At 39.4% G+C, this 17618-nt stretch overlaps 3 protein-coding genes across 3 annotated transcripts in view; 1 reads left to right on the top strand and 2 right to left on the bottom strand.

The window, feature by feature from the left end:
• The window catches only part of LOC126556025 (polyserase-2-like), a 555659-nt gene that overhangs the window by 336477 nt on the left and 201564 nt on the right, over window positions 1-17618 (bottom strand). The window lies entirely within an intron of this gene.
• Window positions 6275-11542, top strand: LOC126568755 (uncharacterized). The gene has a single exon (XM_050225358.1). The coding sequence runs from the start codon at window positions 6302-6304 to the stop codon at window positions 11540-11542; it is 5241 nt and encodes a 1746-aa protein (XP_050081315.1). The 5' UTR covers window positions 6275-6301.
• On the bottom strand, window positions 15834-16349 carry LOC126567347 (gametocyte-specific factor 1 homolog). The gene has a single exon (XM_050223575.1). The coding sequence runs from the start codon at window positions 16347-16349 to the stop codon at window positions 15834-15836; it is 516 nt and encodes a 171-aa protein (XP_050079532.1).

Consider the following 17618-nt stretch of genomic DNA (forward strand, 5'->3'; position numbering starts at 1 on the left):
AAAAGATAGCAGTGCCAAAAACGGTTATTCTTGCTTATCTGTGTTATTGACGTAATCCCTACATTTGCTGAGTTGCAGTCGTGACAAAGTGAGTATAGCTACTAGATTACGTTGAAAGCATTAAATTATATTTGTTTAATATGGTTTATTCATTTACATTTTTTTTTTTCGTATGGATCCACCTGGCCGTATTGCTATTAATACGGATTACGTGTAATTAAGATAAATCCATGAAGCATTATTTTTTTACTTTTTCTTTTCTGAGCCATACATTATATTGTGGTGGGAAGAAGAATTTCGGACGGTCGTCATGTGGTGGAGAAAATGAATTGTATTCGGACTTAAAATCGCGACGAGAGCGGAACGACGTGTTTGCTAGCTGTGCGGACCAATATCTTTCTTTTATCTGACTGTACAGGCAGTCTGAAGATTCTAGATGAGAATCTTCCTTACAGGAAAGTTGGAGACATCGAGGCCTTACCTTTGGTAGGGGGACTCTCGATGCTCATCGGCCAGGCGACTTTGGATAGTCGGAAGGAATATCCCTTACAGGCATGTTGAAGGTTTGAGGCCTTACCTTGGGTAGGGGGGCACTCAAACCTCTAGAAAGGATTGAACACAAGGTTTAGCTTGTTGTACCTTCTCTCTCCATCTGCGCCGAAGGCTTCCTAGACCGCTTTATTTATACCCAATTCTTACAATAGTTTTTGCTCGTTTTTGTAACCAATATTGTTTCTTAGTGGTTGTTCTTTTTGCTATTCTATTTTGTACAAAAATATTTACGTAAGCACAAAATGTGTCGCGGTGCGATCGATTGCTGCACTTGCAAGAAATGTGTCGGATATCATTCGTCGTTTGATCTATGTGCTTGATATGCATGTAGTTACTTGTTTGTATTTCGTTGTTTTGTGATGCTGACCATTGTCTGGACTCGTTGTTTTGAACTGATATCATATTGCATTGCGTCACTCGCTAGCCGAGTGCGCTGGTCAGTGTTTGAATGTTCATGTTAAGGCGTGCGCTTGGTCAAAATAGCTGAATGTACATTTCTTACGTTCTTGGTTAATGCAGGTTATTTGTTGAAGTGATGAATATCTGTTCACCATATAACGCTACGTAACACTTGTTGTATGCGAAATAATGTATACTCTAGTGAGATGTTTAGCAGATATGCTAAACATCGTATTAATATCAATGGTGCTATTAATATGGAATGCGTGTAATTATGATGATTATGATCTTTTCTGAGCTATACATAATATCAATGGTGCATTTTAGAATTTTGCGAATGTTGCACTATGGTAAAATAACATTGGATGGTAGAAAGAATGTGTAAGATCAACCCTATCAAAACAGTTAGCATTTTGTGATGCAGAAGTATTGTTGGAACTGAATGAATTTACTTTTGGAATATTCAAAATATTATGCACAACACAACCGTATAAAATGTGTTGTTCAGAAAAGCTATTCTTGAAATGATAAGATAACGAGAATGTTCTGGTAAGTTGCTAAAACAGCCACAAAACACAAAAAATGTAAAGCTATACGAGGTTTTGCAGTTCAATGGTTTAAAACAAGTTAGTTTTTGGATATTTGTTGCGATGTCCCACAGCGTATACTTCACATCACGAACGTGTAAAATTGAATTTTAAAAACGTGAAGAAAAATGCATTATTAAACGATAAATGTGTTTAATGGTTGATATCGCTAGCTCATATTCAATTCTTGTCCGTGTTTTTTATTTGTGGTTGAGTGAAAATGTTACAAGCTATTGTTATTTTTGGTGACGCGAAGAAACGTTGGTGTATCGATAATGTTGGTGTACCGATGCGAAGAAATGATTCCGTATAATTCCGGAATCTAAAACGAGTCCAAACGGAGTTCAAAACTAAATCGAAAACGATGATAGGATGATAGTGCTCGTTTTTTAAATGGCTCTGCAAATCATCGTAAATTTAGCGTTCGTTGGCTTATCGATTTTTTTAACTTTTTTTTTATCCCAATCCACCATTCGTAGCTCTATCTTTCAAAATTATTGCATTCACCGAGAAAAATATGTTCCACAGGTGATCATATGGATATTATATTTATTATTAAGTATGACGGCACGTCGCCGTATTGTCATTTGTATAGATATTTTGGTGGAGAAATTTTACATGCACCAAAAAAATTGTTAAAGTGTGTGAAAAATTATGAAGAATGCTCAAAATATGAGTTTTATATCCCGGGGATGCCCGGTGGTGTAGGCGACAGCGGCGCCGGTCATCAAACGGCAGGACCAGGGTTCAAATCAAAATTCCCCCCGTAGTGAGGACTGACTAACCAACTACGTGGTATCGGCAGTCTAGAAAGCCATTTCGATGGCCGCCATGACTTTAGAGGTCGTTAAGCCAAGAAGAAGAAGAAGATTATGTTATACAACTAACTAGAACATTAACTGTAACTATCTCTACTTTTTTATTCGTTCTCAATAATAAGTGTTCGTATATTTACGATAAGGATAGTAGAGTAGATATAGTGATATTATCTTGAAAGAGTTGTGGAACACCAGTTTTGGTTGAGGAGTTCTATATTTTGGTGTTAATTGTTTAACGTTCAGGAAGCGACTGGCGCTCACTTCACTCGGAATTACAGCAACGTCAGTTTGCGTCATTTTTATTATTGACGGACATTGCATATCCCAACACCCCCGCTCAATGTTCGGAACTTACCAGCCCCAAATTTCTGCGTTTTTGAATCAGCGATAAAGGTAAACTTTTCGTCATTATATCCGCGATTTGATCACCAGTACGAATATACATTAGTAATTCTTGCCCCCATTGAATCTCTTCATGCACGAACCGATGCCTTACGTCGACATGCTTTAGACGACCACTTTCTCGCTCATCCTCAACCACTCGAATGGTTAATTGATTGTCCTCATGGTAAACAACCGGTAGCTTTGGTTCTTGCTCCAGATCTCGCGACAGCGACTGTCGCGGGATCAACCATTGACAAGCCATTTCCGTGACAAACCGCTACGCTTAACGCCTCGATGACCGTCGCAGAAATCTCCGCACGAAAAACGAGTCCAAGATCAAGTGTTTTTTCTTGATGCATCGGATTACTCTCTTTGCATGCTTTTAGTGCGCCTCCGAATTACAAGTCTGGAACTGGCTTAGATAGCTAACGGCCGCATACAAATCTGGTTTCGATGTCAACATTACGTACCAACCAAACCAGCTGTCTGTATGGTTTGTCTGTACGCTCAGCATCTTCATCTTTCTTCAGCCGAAGATGGCATTCCAACGGTGTTGAGACTGCCTTACACTCATGTATATTGAAACGTAGAAATCAATTGTCTAGAGAATTTCGCTGACTCATCCGGAGACATTTTCCTTCCACATCGCGTTCAAACTTCATGCCAAAAAATGTGTCAACCTCTCCAATGTCTGACATTTCAAACTCTTTCGAGAGAGAGATTATTTCACTACCTTTGCCACACTTAACTGATGATCAACATCATAATGCAGTAAGATCACTTTATTGTTCCCAGATCCCTTTATGTATAGGCACGTGTCACTCACACTTCTACGAAATCCTAGTTTCGCAACATAACTGTGGAACCTTACTTTCCAAGCTCTCGAAGCTTGGTTCAACCCATACAATGATCGGTTCAGCCGACACACAAGATTTCTGTCGATATCAACTCCTTCTGGTCCAAATGTTCATTGAGGAAAGCAGTTTTAACGTCCATTTGATGAATCACCGTTCTTAAATTGTTTGCGATGGCTAGAACTACTCTCACGGTTTCCAAACGCGCTACTGGAGAATAAGTTTCAGCGTAATCGAAACCAGATTTCTGACTGAAACCACGCACCAATAATCGAGCTTTGTATCGATCTTCATTTTTAGATTCTCCGCGCTTTACTTTGAACATCCACTTGCAATTTATTGGTATTCGACCTTGTGGTAGCTTCTCAAGGGTCCACGTGCGATTTCTTGTAAGAGAATCCATTTCCTCCAGGATGGCAACTTTCCACTTTTCCCAATCTGCTAACAATTTCTCTTCAGTAAGCGAAATCGGTACATGATCCACATAGCTTGTTGCATTGAATGCACAGCCCGTGTAGTGCATGTTGTAGTGGTATGCCATGCAGGTGTCTTTCGTCGGCATTTACGGTCGGTTGTTGGGAGACAATGTCATCTTCAACATCACAATCACTGATAGATCCGTTCCGAACCGTACGGATAAGAAATTCGCCACTATTGCCGTTAGACTGCGAGTATGTTAACAATTCACTAAAGTTTGAATTTTCCACAAAATTGACGTTCCGCGCAACAATGATTCTCTTCTCCTCCAAATGCCACACACGATATCTACAAGAGGCATACCCTATAAAAACACCTTTCCACGATTTTGTGTCGAGCTTCCTTCTTTTCGCGTTTGGTACATGCACAAACACAACCGTTCCGAAGGTACGCAAATTACTAATATTTGACTTACGGTTTTCCCAAACTGCCAAAGGTGTCGTTAGATTACCCAGTGCACTAGCCGGACTGCGATTTACCAAATATGTACCTGTACGGTTGTACGCTTCATTCTTCCACTTACACCATTTTGTTCCGGAGAATATGGAACAGTCCATTCGATTTTAATTCCTTTCACCTTGCAAAAGTTCTTGAATTCACGTCCAACGTATTCGCCGCCGTTATCTCATCGTAATCGTGAAATACACTGACCGAAACCGTAGCTGTAACTAAAGCTTCGTATTCCATGAATAGATCAAACACTTCATCTTTTGTGATCATGGGTTAAAACGATTAAAACCGTCGACAAAACTAACGAAATATCGTTCACCATGTAATCCCACATGTGGAACTGCTCCACACACATCGGAGTGTTTCAGCTCAAGAACACGTTTCGATCTTTTGATCTCATTATTAGTAAACGGTTTCCGCGTCTGTTTTCCTTCGTGACACAAACTCGTTTCCCGGATTCTTCACCTTTGTTTCCATACCATCCACCTTTCTTTTGGACATGATGTTTCTCAAATTGTCAGCACTTAAATGGTCATAGCTTGGATGCCAAAGCTCTTATTCTTTACGCACCCGACCACATGAATAGAATCCCGCGTTGTCGTTACCAAATTCTCGATAAAGTACTAGCTCGTACAATTTACCGCATCGTTCGCCTTTAATAAGTTAAATTCACTCGCTGTTTGTTTACATTTTCAACTCTCCAGCCGGCTAGTATACATTTTCCATATCAATCGCACCGGCTTCCGTAACTGTTTTGGATGATTTTGTGTCTATTTTTGCTGATTCGCTAATATATTTGGGGTTTTCTGTATCAGTGGTCGAGGATTTCATAAGCGCTTGCGCTATTCTCTAAAGTTGGCCCGCCGTACGCTATAATTTGAATTTCCCTGTATTCCTGTCGGTTTTCAGAAAAAGCAAACAACCTCACAATGGGAACAAGCCTTTTGAAAAGCGACCGATCATTCGGCATGTGTTCAGATGATCTGGAATCGACAATTCAACTTGCTTCCACGAATTCTATAGCGTTGCCACCAAAGAAACACACATCACTCTCCACCAAGTGCTAATTGTTTCCTTTGAACATTTTTTGTTTGTCTTTTTCTAGACAATCGGCAACCATTTGCCCTTCGCGATGACAACCGAAATACTTCCATTTTGTGTTTTTTTCTTATAGTTCTTCTGCTGTTTCTTTGTACTGGTTCCTGCAAATGCGGCGTCTTCTATTCTTGTTTCACGCGCTGTACCACTTTTCCTTGAGCTTGGCTTGATTTTTTCGTCAAGAAGTCTGCATGAAGGCTTGTAGGCTTGAATGATCTTGTAGACCACCACTAGACCACCATTTTTATTGTTGACGGACATTGTACATCCCAACAGAGGAAATTTTTTTTAAAATGCAACTGCACTCTCAATTGCTTAAAACAAAGAAATACAGCACACACTCTCTCTTCACTGATAAAATATTCTTACGGCCTGGACGTCCTACATGAATAAAACAAAATAGCTCCTTAACGTAAACGACTTTTCAAAAACCCAACGATTGATTCACGATGCTGGAAAAAGTATTCCAAGAAAAAAATCTTTTGTTTTGAGACTTTATGCACCATGTCCATTTTTTAGTTCACTTTCAAAGTAATGCAACTCCTGTACTTTGAATTGTATTATTTGAAGTAATAGATAAAATGTTTTATTATATAACAATTGATCAATTTACTTGAAACGCAACATGACACAATGTTTAATTTCGTTTTTTAATATAGACGTTTTATACTTTGTTTTAGGAATGGATCGGAACAAAGAGTCCCAAAAAGGAAAACGGAAGCCACATTCAAACAATCAAGAAACTTCAACCTCGTCTACGACTCCTAAATTATCAAACGACACTGGGGCCAAAAGAATTACCCCTCAGCATGGTATCTCGTATCAAACGGAATGCACTGTACTGGTTTCGCTTAGAGCATATGAAATGCAGCAAAATAACGACTTCAACTTTACAATCACGCTCGAAGACCCCCAAGGCTGCAAGTTTGATGATATTGTTCTTCGTTGCGCCTCAAAGAAGATAGCATTATACATGCAGTGTAAACATAAAATGCCAAACGATTCTTCATCTCACGAGTCCACAAAAACTACAAAATCAGAATATATTCCAACTGAAGAAATTAACGCACAAAGCTCTTCAGCTGAAGAAATTAACGCACAAAACTCTTCAACTTCAGCATTCAACAAATCCAACAAGAAATTAAAAGCCGAACCTTCAATTGTAGCTAATGCCTTTCTTTGTCCCAATGGGCCATTTTCCATCCCTATGTACTTCACATCTTTTCTTGAAATGAAACCCAACTTATTGGATAATTATTATTTCTTATGCACCAATGCTGTAATCGATGGTAAGATAATAGAACACTTTTCAGAAATTAAGGTAGATCCTAGCGAGAATTCAATATTTTCATGTTATAAGGAACTTCATGGAAAGTTTTATGAATTGAAAAAACAGCATCAACTCATGAACCTTAACGAAAAACTGAAATACGCTAGCCTTAGTTTTCTTGGAAAATCATTAGCTGAATGTATTCTACGCAAAGACACGATTAGCCGTACTATTCAAATTTACAACATGTATGCCGTTTTAATTCACAGCATAATCGAACGATCCGATCAATCCACAGCAATATCTTCGACATCAGATAAAAACATTTACAACTACAAGTTTAATCAAGCTTTTCTATTAGCGGGTGACTCCACGGACGTTGGTAAACTTCGCGAAGCCTTCCGTATGGAATATAAAAAGTTACTTGAAAAAGGCAAGGATACTTGGGAGGATATAAAAGAAAAAGGAATAAATATGGATTGGGATTCTGAAATGTCGGCTGTGGAAGATATTCCCAATATTATGCCGAGTAATCAAAGTTCACATTTCGCAATGGTTGAGAGAAAAATTGAAGAGTTTTACTCCAAGTTTAGGTTAATTTGTACACCGGATGAAGAAAAGCTTCGCTCTGACGCTAAACGACTTGTTTCCAAATTAACAGATACTGAGCCAGATACTACTTTGACATTATACAGGCAGACAATTTTTGAAGTCTACAAAGAAAAGGAAGTGTTCGAAATAAATAGTAACTATTTGAAAGGGTTTTTTGAGCAAGTGAAACATAATTTTGCTTTCACTAAAGTGAAAACGTCAACTAAGGAATACACTGAGATATTAGCGCAAAAGTTTCCTCACGGTCTGATGAATCGGGAATGGTTGATAAGTTCCAAATTTTACAAATTTCTTGACAATAATTTAGCCAGTAAATGTTACTGCTATCGTAGTACGATTGATTTGAATTTCAGTGCCATGATCATACTGGAAACTCTGAAGTTATGTAAAACTGAGTGTCTATTTATTCATGAATCTAGCTTCCACCAAAACAAAGCGTTGGAAGAAATGATTGAAAATGTATTTAAATATATTCAGGCAGATTTTGGTTCAACACTCTACATAATCGTTATTTTAGACAAATTCCAAACTGTTACACAACAATCATTTAATGAGCTACTAGCGAAAAGCCATCACCAGAGGCTTGTAGTACTAATGCCACTCACAGAGAAGGAAGAACCGTCAGAACAATCCTTGCTAGTGCGTCATCTTGCAAAAGACGCACGAAATCAGCTATATTTGGAAAACAATCAATTATACTTCTTTGGTGCAGCTACTTCAATCGGTAGCATGGTACAAGATTCGGACGATTTATCCTTTATGCTCAAAGTTTTGGACATTTACTCGGAAACAAAAGCCACCGATGAGACAAACATAAATTTTCACAACTACGAAAAAATCAAAAACAGCTACATACAACGTGATGTTGAAATTTACTCTCCATCGAGAACTCCGGACAGTTATTCCAATCGAGAGATAAAAATATGTTTCGATTCTTTAAAAGGTTCTATCGGTCATCGAACATATAGTTTTGATGAAATGATTAACACATTTGATAAGCTTAATTGCAAACCAATTAATAAATTAATAAAAATGGCTCTGTCCAAACCAAAAGAAGAGCATAACATTACGGATCTGCTAGGTAATGACGGCAGGAATAAATGTAAGGTTATTCTCAACGAAGCTGGTTTTGGAAAGTCAACATATTTGACTTGGCTCGCTTGGCGGTTATCAGCTATTGAATCCACGCTATTTGTCGTTAGGCTAAATGCGATCGAATATTCTTGCGAATTTCATCAACTACAGAAAAGTGAAAACTCGCTTGATGATTCCGAATTGTTAAAAATACTTTACCGGTTTGTCTCTCTTGCGCTTTGTGAACCGAATGTGAGCAAACGATTCCGAACAGAGTTGAATGAAGAAAACCGAAAGCTGGCAGCAAGTTTATTGTACTTCTCCAATGGGCAAGCGATGCTCAATGAGCGCAAGACCGAATGTCTTTCTTTTGGACAACTATTGGAATTGCGTCTATTTTGTACTAAATTCAATGAAAAGAAACTAATATTACTGTTCGATGCATATGACGAAATATTTCCTAATTACACGGACATTGTGCTCAGGTGCTTCGCGGGGTTCAGTAAGTTCGATGGAATACGTAACATATATTTTTCAAGCCGGCCACACGAATTCCAAGATGATTTCAAAACAGCCATCACGAATTGCAAAATCTTCCAGTTGAAGCCATTCTCTCATGTTCATCAAATACTTTCATTACACAAGTACATTTTGTGCGAAGTGCATGCATTTAAAAACATGGAAAAAATATATCAACTGGTTGTGTTGGGAGTTGTGTATACTGTTTTAATCAATCGTTTAGACGATTTAGTGAAAACGCCACTCTTACTAAATTTGGCAATAGATGCATTTTTACCAATCGTGAAGCAAAATATAAATTTTTCGGAGAAAACTATATCCGCCGATGTTTTTTTAACTGACAAATTTCAAACCTTCGACATTGTGAAGTATTTTGTACATAGAAAATTAAATATACTAAACACTAAGAAATCAGGATCGACAGACACTGCCACTAGCACGGTTCTTGCTGTACGTAAAAATAAACTATTCAATGAAAACGTGGAACACATACATGCTATTATGGCAATATACGTTTTGTTTGACATAAGCTTTGTCAACAAAGTGATACAGCAAAGTGTACTGCTGAGTGCCATAGAAGATATAGAGCATGGAGAAGGAAAGGCTGGAATCATTGTCGAAGTTAAAAATAACATTCCAATTTTTGCTCATAGGACTTTTGCCGAATATATGGCAGCACTATGGTTATTCAAAAACAAGGATAAACTCCAGACTGAGCCGTACTTTAAATCTCAAATGTTTTGGACGCGAGGCTTTGATAGACTACGTTACTTTTTCAATCAAATGATTGTTAGAGAAAATGGGAACAGTGAAATTCATATTGCCGTTCTGAACAAATCTCTGCAAGAGGTGAAGACGATGATTGAAAATAATTCTTCCGTCGTAGCGGTCAAAGATTATGGGGGTCGGATACCTGTGCTCTTAGCTTTGCAACACGATAACCATGAAATCATGCTCTTTCTACTGAGCCAAATGATTTCAATCAATCCGATTGGTTTAATCGATGAAAAAGATAATCTTTTCCATTGGAACGCATTGGACTATGCTTTTGTCATATGGAATAAAAATGCAATCAAAGCTCTTTTAGAGATCGGAGCCAATATCGATATACATACCTTACGTGACCAGCTGTTTTCCAACGATAACGACAATCTGTTGATGCAAGCATACCATTATATCAATCAAATAGCATCTGCTAAAGATCGTGAGAAATTATCAAAGTGGACAGTGAAATATTTATACAACGTTAGGAAAGTTGATATCAATGTTCAACGCGAGCGTCTGGAGCGTTCAACAATACTGCACTATTGTGTGGCGAAGAATGCGTACGAACTATTTGAACAGTTTATTCTACAACTAGACAACCCTGGCGTTTTTTTGAGTAGTATGGGCAACCATCTTATCAAAGCTGCACTCGCCAAAAAAGCATATAACATGGTGTGCTTCCTTATCGATAAATTCGGATTACAGCCGCCACAAATAAGGAACAAACTCCATCTGCTTGAAGCAGTAAAGTCAGCCATAGAAATGGACCGTATTGTATCACTACAGGCTTTTCTCGAACAGTTATGCTCTCTTTTTTCCATCAACTGCGCTAAGCATACAACGATTGTTGTTGACCATTTTGAAAACAATATTCGATCGCTCCACGAAGATCAAATGCCAAAGAGTTGCTGTGTACGTAAGCCCAAAGATAAGTTATCATTGCCGGAGTACAAAGTAGGAAATGTGTTAGATAAGGTGTTAGATAAATATCTTTTCGAATCGCTTCTAGCCACCGCAGCGCATGCAGGAAATGTTCGCATAATGAGTTGCATCGTTCGAAAATTACAAAAACCTATCACTAATAGAACTATTGCAACGGTTATGCGCTTGTTGCCCAAAGGGAAACGATTGGTTCATAATCAATCGGTCCATGCCTTTAAATTTCTATTGGACCGTACCACCGATCTAAATAGTGTTGACGAGCATGGCCAAAATTTGTTGCATATGATCATTCAAAATGGCTGCTTCTTCATGGCGCAGTGTTTACTCGACAGTGGGTTCGATTGCACGCTGGTCAACGAAAGGGACGGGTGCAATATTTTCCATTACATTGCAGCGAGTGAGTCAAAATATAATAACAGAGCGTTTAAGTTGTACGAGTTATTTACGTCAGTAGAACTGACCAATCACTTAAATAGTGTCGATAAGAAAGGCAACAATGTTTGCGAAACGGCAGTACTTAATAACAATTTCGACATTGCAAGAGAAACACTAGAAACATCGCAAATCGATCCAGGAACATCGAAAAGAGTAGAGTTTGTGCTAAAAACCGTTGATAGACTGGTGAACCAGCCAGATAAATTACAGGCTGTTTTGGAGTTTTTAAAATATTTGTTTGAGTTCGGAGATATTGCGTGGATGAAAACATATAGCACAATAAGACAAAGCGTACCAATCGTATGATTATTTCAGCAATTTAGAGAATTGAACATTATCTTCAAAGTTGCATTATCTTCAAATCAGATGATCGCTTGTAAGTAATTATTCGAAACAATAATATTGAATAAATTACAATTTCCCTGATGTGTACAGAATTTTTGAACTGTTGAGAAATAATAAATATTATTGGAGCAAATAATAATGAGGGCTCCCAGACACCTCGAGAACTCAGCCGAGAAAGAAAGGTAAGAGAAATGACAACCGATATTTTACGTGCATATGTGTATGGCCATCCTCGGGATTTTTTTATGCATTTGTTATTAACTTCATCGCAATCAGTTGATTTTTTGTTTTTTTTTTTTTTATCAGCTTTATCAACTCTTTTGGTTTGATGAACTCAGATGGATGTTCTGATGTTCTTGGCTAAGTGCAAAATATTGAGTGTTATTCTTGATAATTTTCTGTTCTAAGGGACTGAATCTGCTGTGGGTTAAATTGTGAGCATTTACGAAGTGATCTTTAAGAGCGTCGCGTTTTTAGGAAGTTATGAGTAGAATGGAATTTTGGTTTTTTTTTCAAACTTTTCCAGTGCCGATCATTGTTATTTTGTTGTGGTTTAATACTTTCAAGTGTAATACCCCATGATTTAGAGATAGTATGTGTCCCAGTATACGGAATCTAATCTGTGTCTCTGCCATTTTTTTTTTTCTAAATGTATTATTCAATTTTATCAAGGAAGTTATATGGTCGGGTAGAATAATGTTAATTTTCCAGAAATTACAGTTGGTATAAGTTTATCATGTGCACTAATGATAGCTGTGGTTAATTTTTTTATCATTTGAACAATTTGGCAGGGAGTAAATTTGCAATAGTGTTTTTAATTGTGAAGGAAATGGGTAAGTGGTCTGAGGTGAGAGATGCGCTTGCTTTAAGTTGAGAGAGAGAATGTAGGTAATTGATAAGTGTCAAATCCAGTGTGGATGGCATTCTAGCTGCATCTATTGGGATGTAGGTTGGTTTATTGGGAATGTATGGATGAAGTATGGACAACCCGTGTTCAAATAACACACGAATTGACACAAAGTTTCCACAATGCCCTATGTCAAAGAAGTGGACCTTGCAGCCCTGGTAGATATGTCTACATAGGTACAGAACTAATGTGCAACAGCAGAAGCGTGTAAGTTGTAGGAATATAGGTACACTGCTGTTCAAACTGGTTATGAAGTTGCCACCAACGTTGCAGTTAAGATGGGCCGAGCATGAACCCATCTCGCGTTAACACAGCTCCGCAGTTAACACTTTAATATCACTGTTTTCACATTCTCACCGTACTTACTTTTTGGACGTCACATACTTGTCCTGCAGTGCACTTCTTTCTTCAATCCACTGCTTCCCGAACCAGAGAATTTACGTGAATTGCCGTGTTTTTGTTCGTGGCCTGCTGAGTAACTTCCCTGTGATCTCCTGTCGTGGGTGGCCATGTGGATCATGGCTGATCTGTGCCTGTCCTGTGCTCGCTTGTGTTCGACGGATGACGTTACATACACATGCGATGACTTCTGTAAGCATTGGGTACACCATACGTGCCTTGGTATGAACAGGTCTTGGTTACGAAGGAACCTCCCTAAGATCGACTCCCAATTTTTCTGCTTATGCCTCAGGTTCTCCCTCTCAGAAGCGGTCGCTCTTTGGCCCTGGAGGAGCTTTCCTCGGTACACACCAAACTCAAAACGCAACTCACCTCGGAGATTGAAATGCTTATGGCCTCCTTAGCTGACAAATTAAGAGGTTCTAAACCACCAACTAACGATCACCCGTCCTGCCTGAAATGCAAGATCTCAAGTACTAATACACTCACACCCACTATTACACCGACCGATTATAACAACCCAGCTACGCGCCTCCTCGTGGACCGTTCCCCGTCTTACGACACTGCCGCTGTCCTGTTGCTAATTGTCACCATGGCCGATCACATCATCGGCTTATTCTGCTTTGTTGCTCCCGACTGAAACGCCAAAGTTTTGACTTTTACCGTCGCGCTAACATCCTTTGGTCACCACTGATGAGGTGCCAGGGAAGGAGCACACTGACACTCAGTTGTTCAGTGTAAATGTTACCAAATTGGTATCCGGCGACAAGGATCCCAGCTTGCTAACTTTTTCGTCTTTCAAAGTCGATATGTCGTTGGAGTTTAAGGAGAAAGCGCTGTCCCGTTCCACCTGTCCGATCGGAACGGTCTTCAAAGAGTTTACGGATCGCAGGAGCGTTCCCAAGCCGGTTCTCTCGGGCACTATCGACACACCTTTGGTTCATCCCCATACTGCATCCCGCTCCCAGCTACAACAATAACAATAAGAAATGTTCTCTACATACCTGTACACCCACAACCTGCCACCAGTAACCATAATATTTTCAATGTTAATTAACTAAACATTACTAACGCTGCTCGACCTTCGAATGCCACTAGCTCCACTGAACCTCTTTTACCAAAATGTGAGAAGTCCACGCATGAAACTGGACGCTCTTAAGCTTACAGTTTCTGAGTGCAACTTCGACGTTTTTTATGTTATCGGAAACCTGGCTCGACGACACCACTACTTCGGGTTTCATTTCCGAATCGTTCTCGACATCTACCGCTGTGATCGATGCACTGACAACACTTCTATTTGTGATATTACTCACACACATTCATCGTTGGAATTGATCTGGGTATGTGTAAATTTCAGCTGCATCTCTCTTTACATCGGTGCTGTTTACATTCCGCCGAATCGTTCTACGTCTGCCTCTGTATGGGCCGGATTGTACAAGAGTGTGAGCGAGATTATTGAAAGGATGAAATCAACTAATATGCTGCTGCTCTTTGGAGACTTTAACACGCCTTCACTCTCATGGTGCCCCTCCACCCAGTCCGCGAATTGCTTCATTCCTTCTGATAATACATCAAGCAACGACGCACTGATTGATGGCATGACCTTGAACGCACTGCTCAAAAATTTCGGGGTAAAAAATGAACGCAAACGCCAGCTTGATCCCTTCTTTGCAAATGCTGCGGTTGCTGCTGGATATGGACGCTTCTTTGCCTCGCCCACACCTCTCACTCGGTTGGACGTCTATCATCCTGCTCTGGAACTCTCTATGACCTTCTTGAACAATCTTCCTTGCCCGTCTCGTCGTCATGATGCGGTCATTCAACACACCAACTTTCATTTCATTCATGGACACTGACATTACTGTTGATGCTGCTGTTGCTAGGTTTAATATAATGCCAAACTTACCTAGGTAGACGGTCATTGACAATCGAATTAAGAGAGTGTAGCATATCTGCTTAACATCTCACTAGAGTATAATACATTATCTCGCATATGATTGAACAGTAGAGCAATAAATAATTTATTTACCAAACAACCTGCAAATAGCTAAAAATGCAGGAAATGCATATTAAGCTATTTTGACCAAGCTCACGTTCAAACATAAACATTCAAACACAGACTGGCGCCATGCCAATGCAATATGGTATAATGTAAAAACAACCATTGCACCATACACCTACCGGGGACGCGAGTACGGACGGTGGTCAGCAATTAAACTCAAACGAACAACTTCATGCATATCTAACAATAGTAAGCGGGTAGAACAAATTCAGAATGATATGCGACACAGTTTTTGCGAACGCAGCAATCGATCGTACCGCGATCGTTCGACCCAAAAAACAACATATTTTGTGCGAACGTAGCAATAGTACTCTCAGCAATTCAGAACGAGCAAGCATCAAATAACGCACAAGAATCTTACGTTCTTACCGGATGGGATATGAAACCAGTATTTATTAGCTACTACATTTTTGTCAGAGAAACGAATTGTTATAATAAAACTAAGATATTAATAAAGTAAAACCGTTTTAGATATAGATTTTTAGAGATCCAAACGACTTCTTATTCAAACTTTTGCGAGAGTCCCCCTATCTAACGTAAGGCTTTGATGTCTCCTGCAAGGAAATGATCCAAAATTCTGTGAGCACCTGGACGATCAAAGGCGATACCGATTCGAATGTGGCCGCCTTGATTGTTAGTGACGTCAGAAAAACCAACCTTCCCGACTCGGGCGATGTGATGTGATGTCGACCGAAGGTTTATGTTAGGTTTCAGAAGCACTACAAATGATAATGATAATAAAGGTTTTACAAAACGCGGACCGTTGTCATCTTGATCATGGAGTGGCTGATAGAAATACGAGCGGATATCCATTTTTATAAATACGGGAAAAAACATAACCGATACATACCGGAAAGAACATACCGTTGAAAACATTACCTCTGTTATTTTTTCTTGTTTTCCTCTTCTTCGCGTTTTGCCCGTATCGTAGTAATACGAACGCGCTCGTCCGCATAAAACTGGCGTTTCTCAGAACGCGTCATATGCATTGCCTTCCGGATGATAGGGTTATTTCGGCAGTATTCTTCCGGATTATACGGCAGGGCATCCATGTCATCCCAATTTTCATCGACTGTTTGTTGATACCCTGACGCATCGTCTGGCATACTATACTCTGCTTTTCGCTGCTCCATTTTCGACGTGGCAGGACCACCGTCACCGAGTGGATACATGAAGCGTTCAATCAACACCCGGTCCGGACAAATACTCTCATGATGTTTCAACTTTTTTTGGGGAATATGATGCGATGCATTGAAGCGGCACACCGCTATTTTCGCATTGGGGTACTGGCGTTGGCATTTGGACAAATGCCATTGTATACGTGCAGCCGGAATGAGATGAGACTTGTTGTAGGGACAAATGATTGCGGGTCCGAAATTTTCCACCTCGATGACATCCATGCTTCTTGCTTTCGTTCGTAGCAATAAGAAACCGATATAAAATGTTCCGATAGATGTTAAAAGGTTGAGCTGGACGGCGATGGTAGCATCAATCATCAAGAATGATAAAGACGAATGTTTTTGTTTTCAGCAATATGCTCCAAGCCATGCCTTTTTCTATTCATACAAGACGGCTACGCCGTATTGCTTACCCAAACCTACCTACAAATAAATTCGGCTGTCCCACGATATTCCACGGAAAAATAGAAGCCACGAATCTTTACCTCGAACAAAAAAAAACATAAAATATACACAGTTTTCAACACTGCCCAATTGGGTTGTAAATATTTGACAGTTCTGACAGGCAAGGGAAGCTTCTACCGGGGCTTCTAAAATAACGTCACAAGCCAAGGTGTATATAATAAAAGTGTATTCATAACAGATCAAGATCGTGGGCCTCGAAAGATTTCAACATAAAAATTTCAGGCTCTCGTGAGTGTTTGTGAAATTTTCTCGCTTTGAAATCGTTTTTTTTTTTTTGATAACCTGGTGAATACGCAAACTACCTACATGAGGCAATGGAAGATAAGCTGAAACAGCGATTTTGAGATTTTTTGACAGTTCAACATCGATTTTAACAGTTTCAAATTACCCGTGGACCGGGACCTACGCGGGGCAAATGAAAAAAGGCTAAAATCACAACGCCCCAGGCCACGGGAAATTTGAGACTGTTGAAATCTATGTTGAACTGTCAAAAAATCTCAAAATTGCGATTTAAGGGACACAAGCTGGCTACATTTCCACGCGTAGACCTGAAATTTTTATTTTGAAATCTTCTGAAGCTCGCGCCTTACAAATATGAAGGGCACGGTCAATTTTCCGCCTTGAAATCGTTTTTTAAGAACTGAGTCTCGAGTGAAGTAGGTTACAAAAAAGTGATGCTCGCATCGACCGTCTCAAGAAACGACGTATTACTACTGCTGAATATTCACCAAGTTCTCGGCCAAAATAAACGAATGCCTCGATCTGAATATCCCACTGCCTTTGAATCCTATTTCTTTTTCGCATTACCTTGAGCAAAAGTATCATTGCTGGATTCCGAATCCCGAAAACTTCACCGAGTTTTTGACAGTTAAATTATATGTTAGAATATGGCACGGCTTCGTCCCAAATCGCCCGATTAAGACTTCCATCTGATGGCTTGCAATGTGCTCGTTCTATCAATTACTCTATCTTTCACTAGATCCTCCACTGTTTTTACCTATCGATCACGATAACGACAATGGATGC

This window comes from Anopheles maculipalpis, chromosome 2RL, assembly GCF_943734695.1.
Source record: "Anopheles maculipalpis chromosome 2RL, idAnoMacuDA_375_x, whole genome shotgun sequence".
Classification (NCBI taxonomy): Eukaryota; Metazoa; Arthropoda; class Insecta; order Diptera; family Culicidae; genus Anopheles; species Anopheles maculipalpis.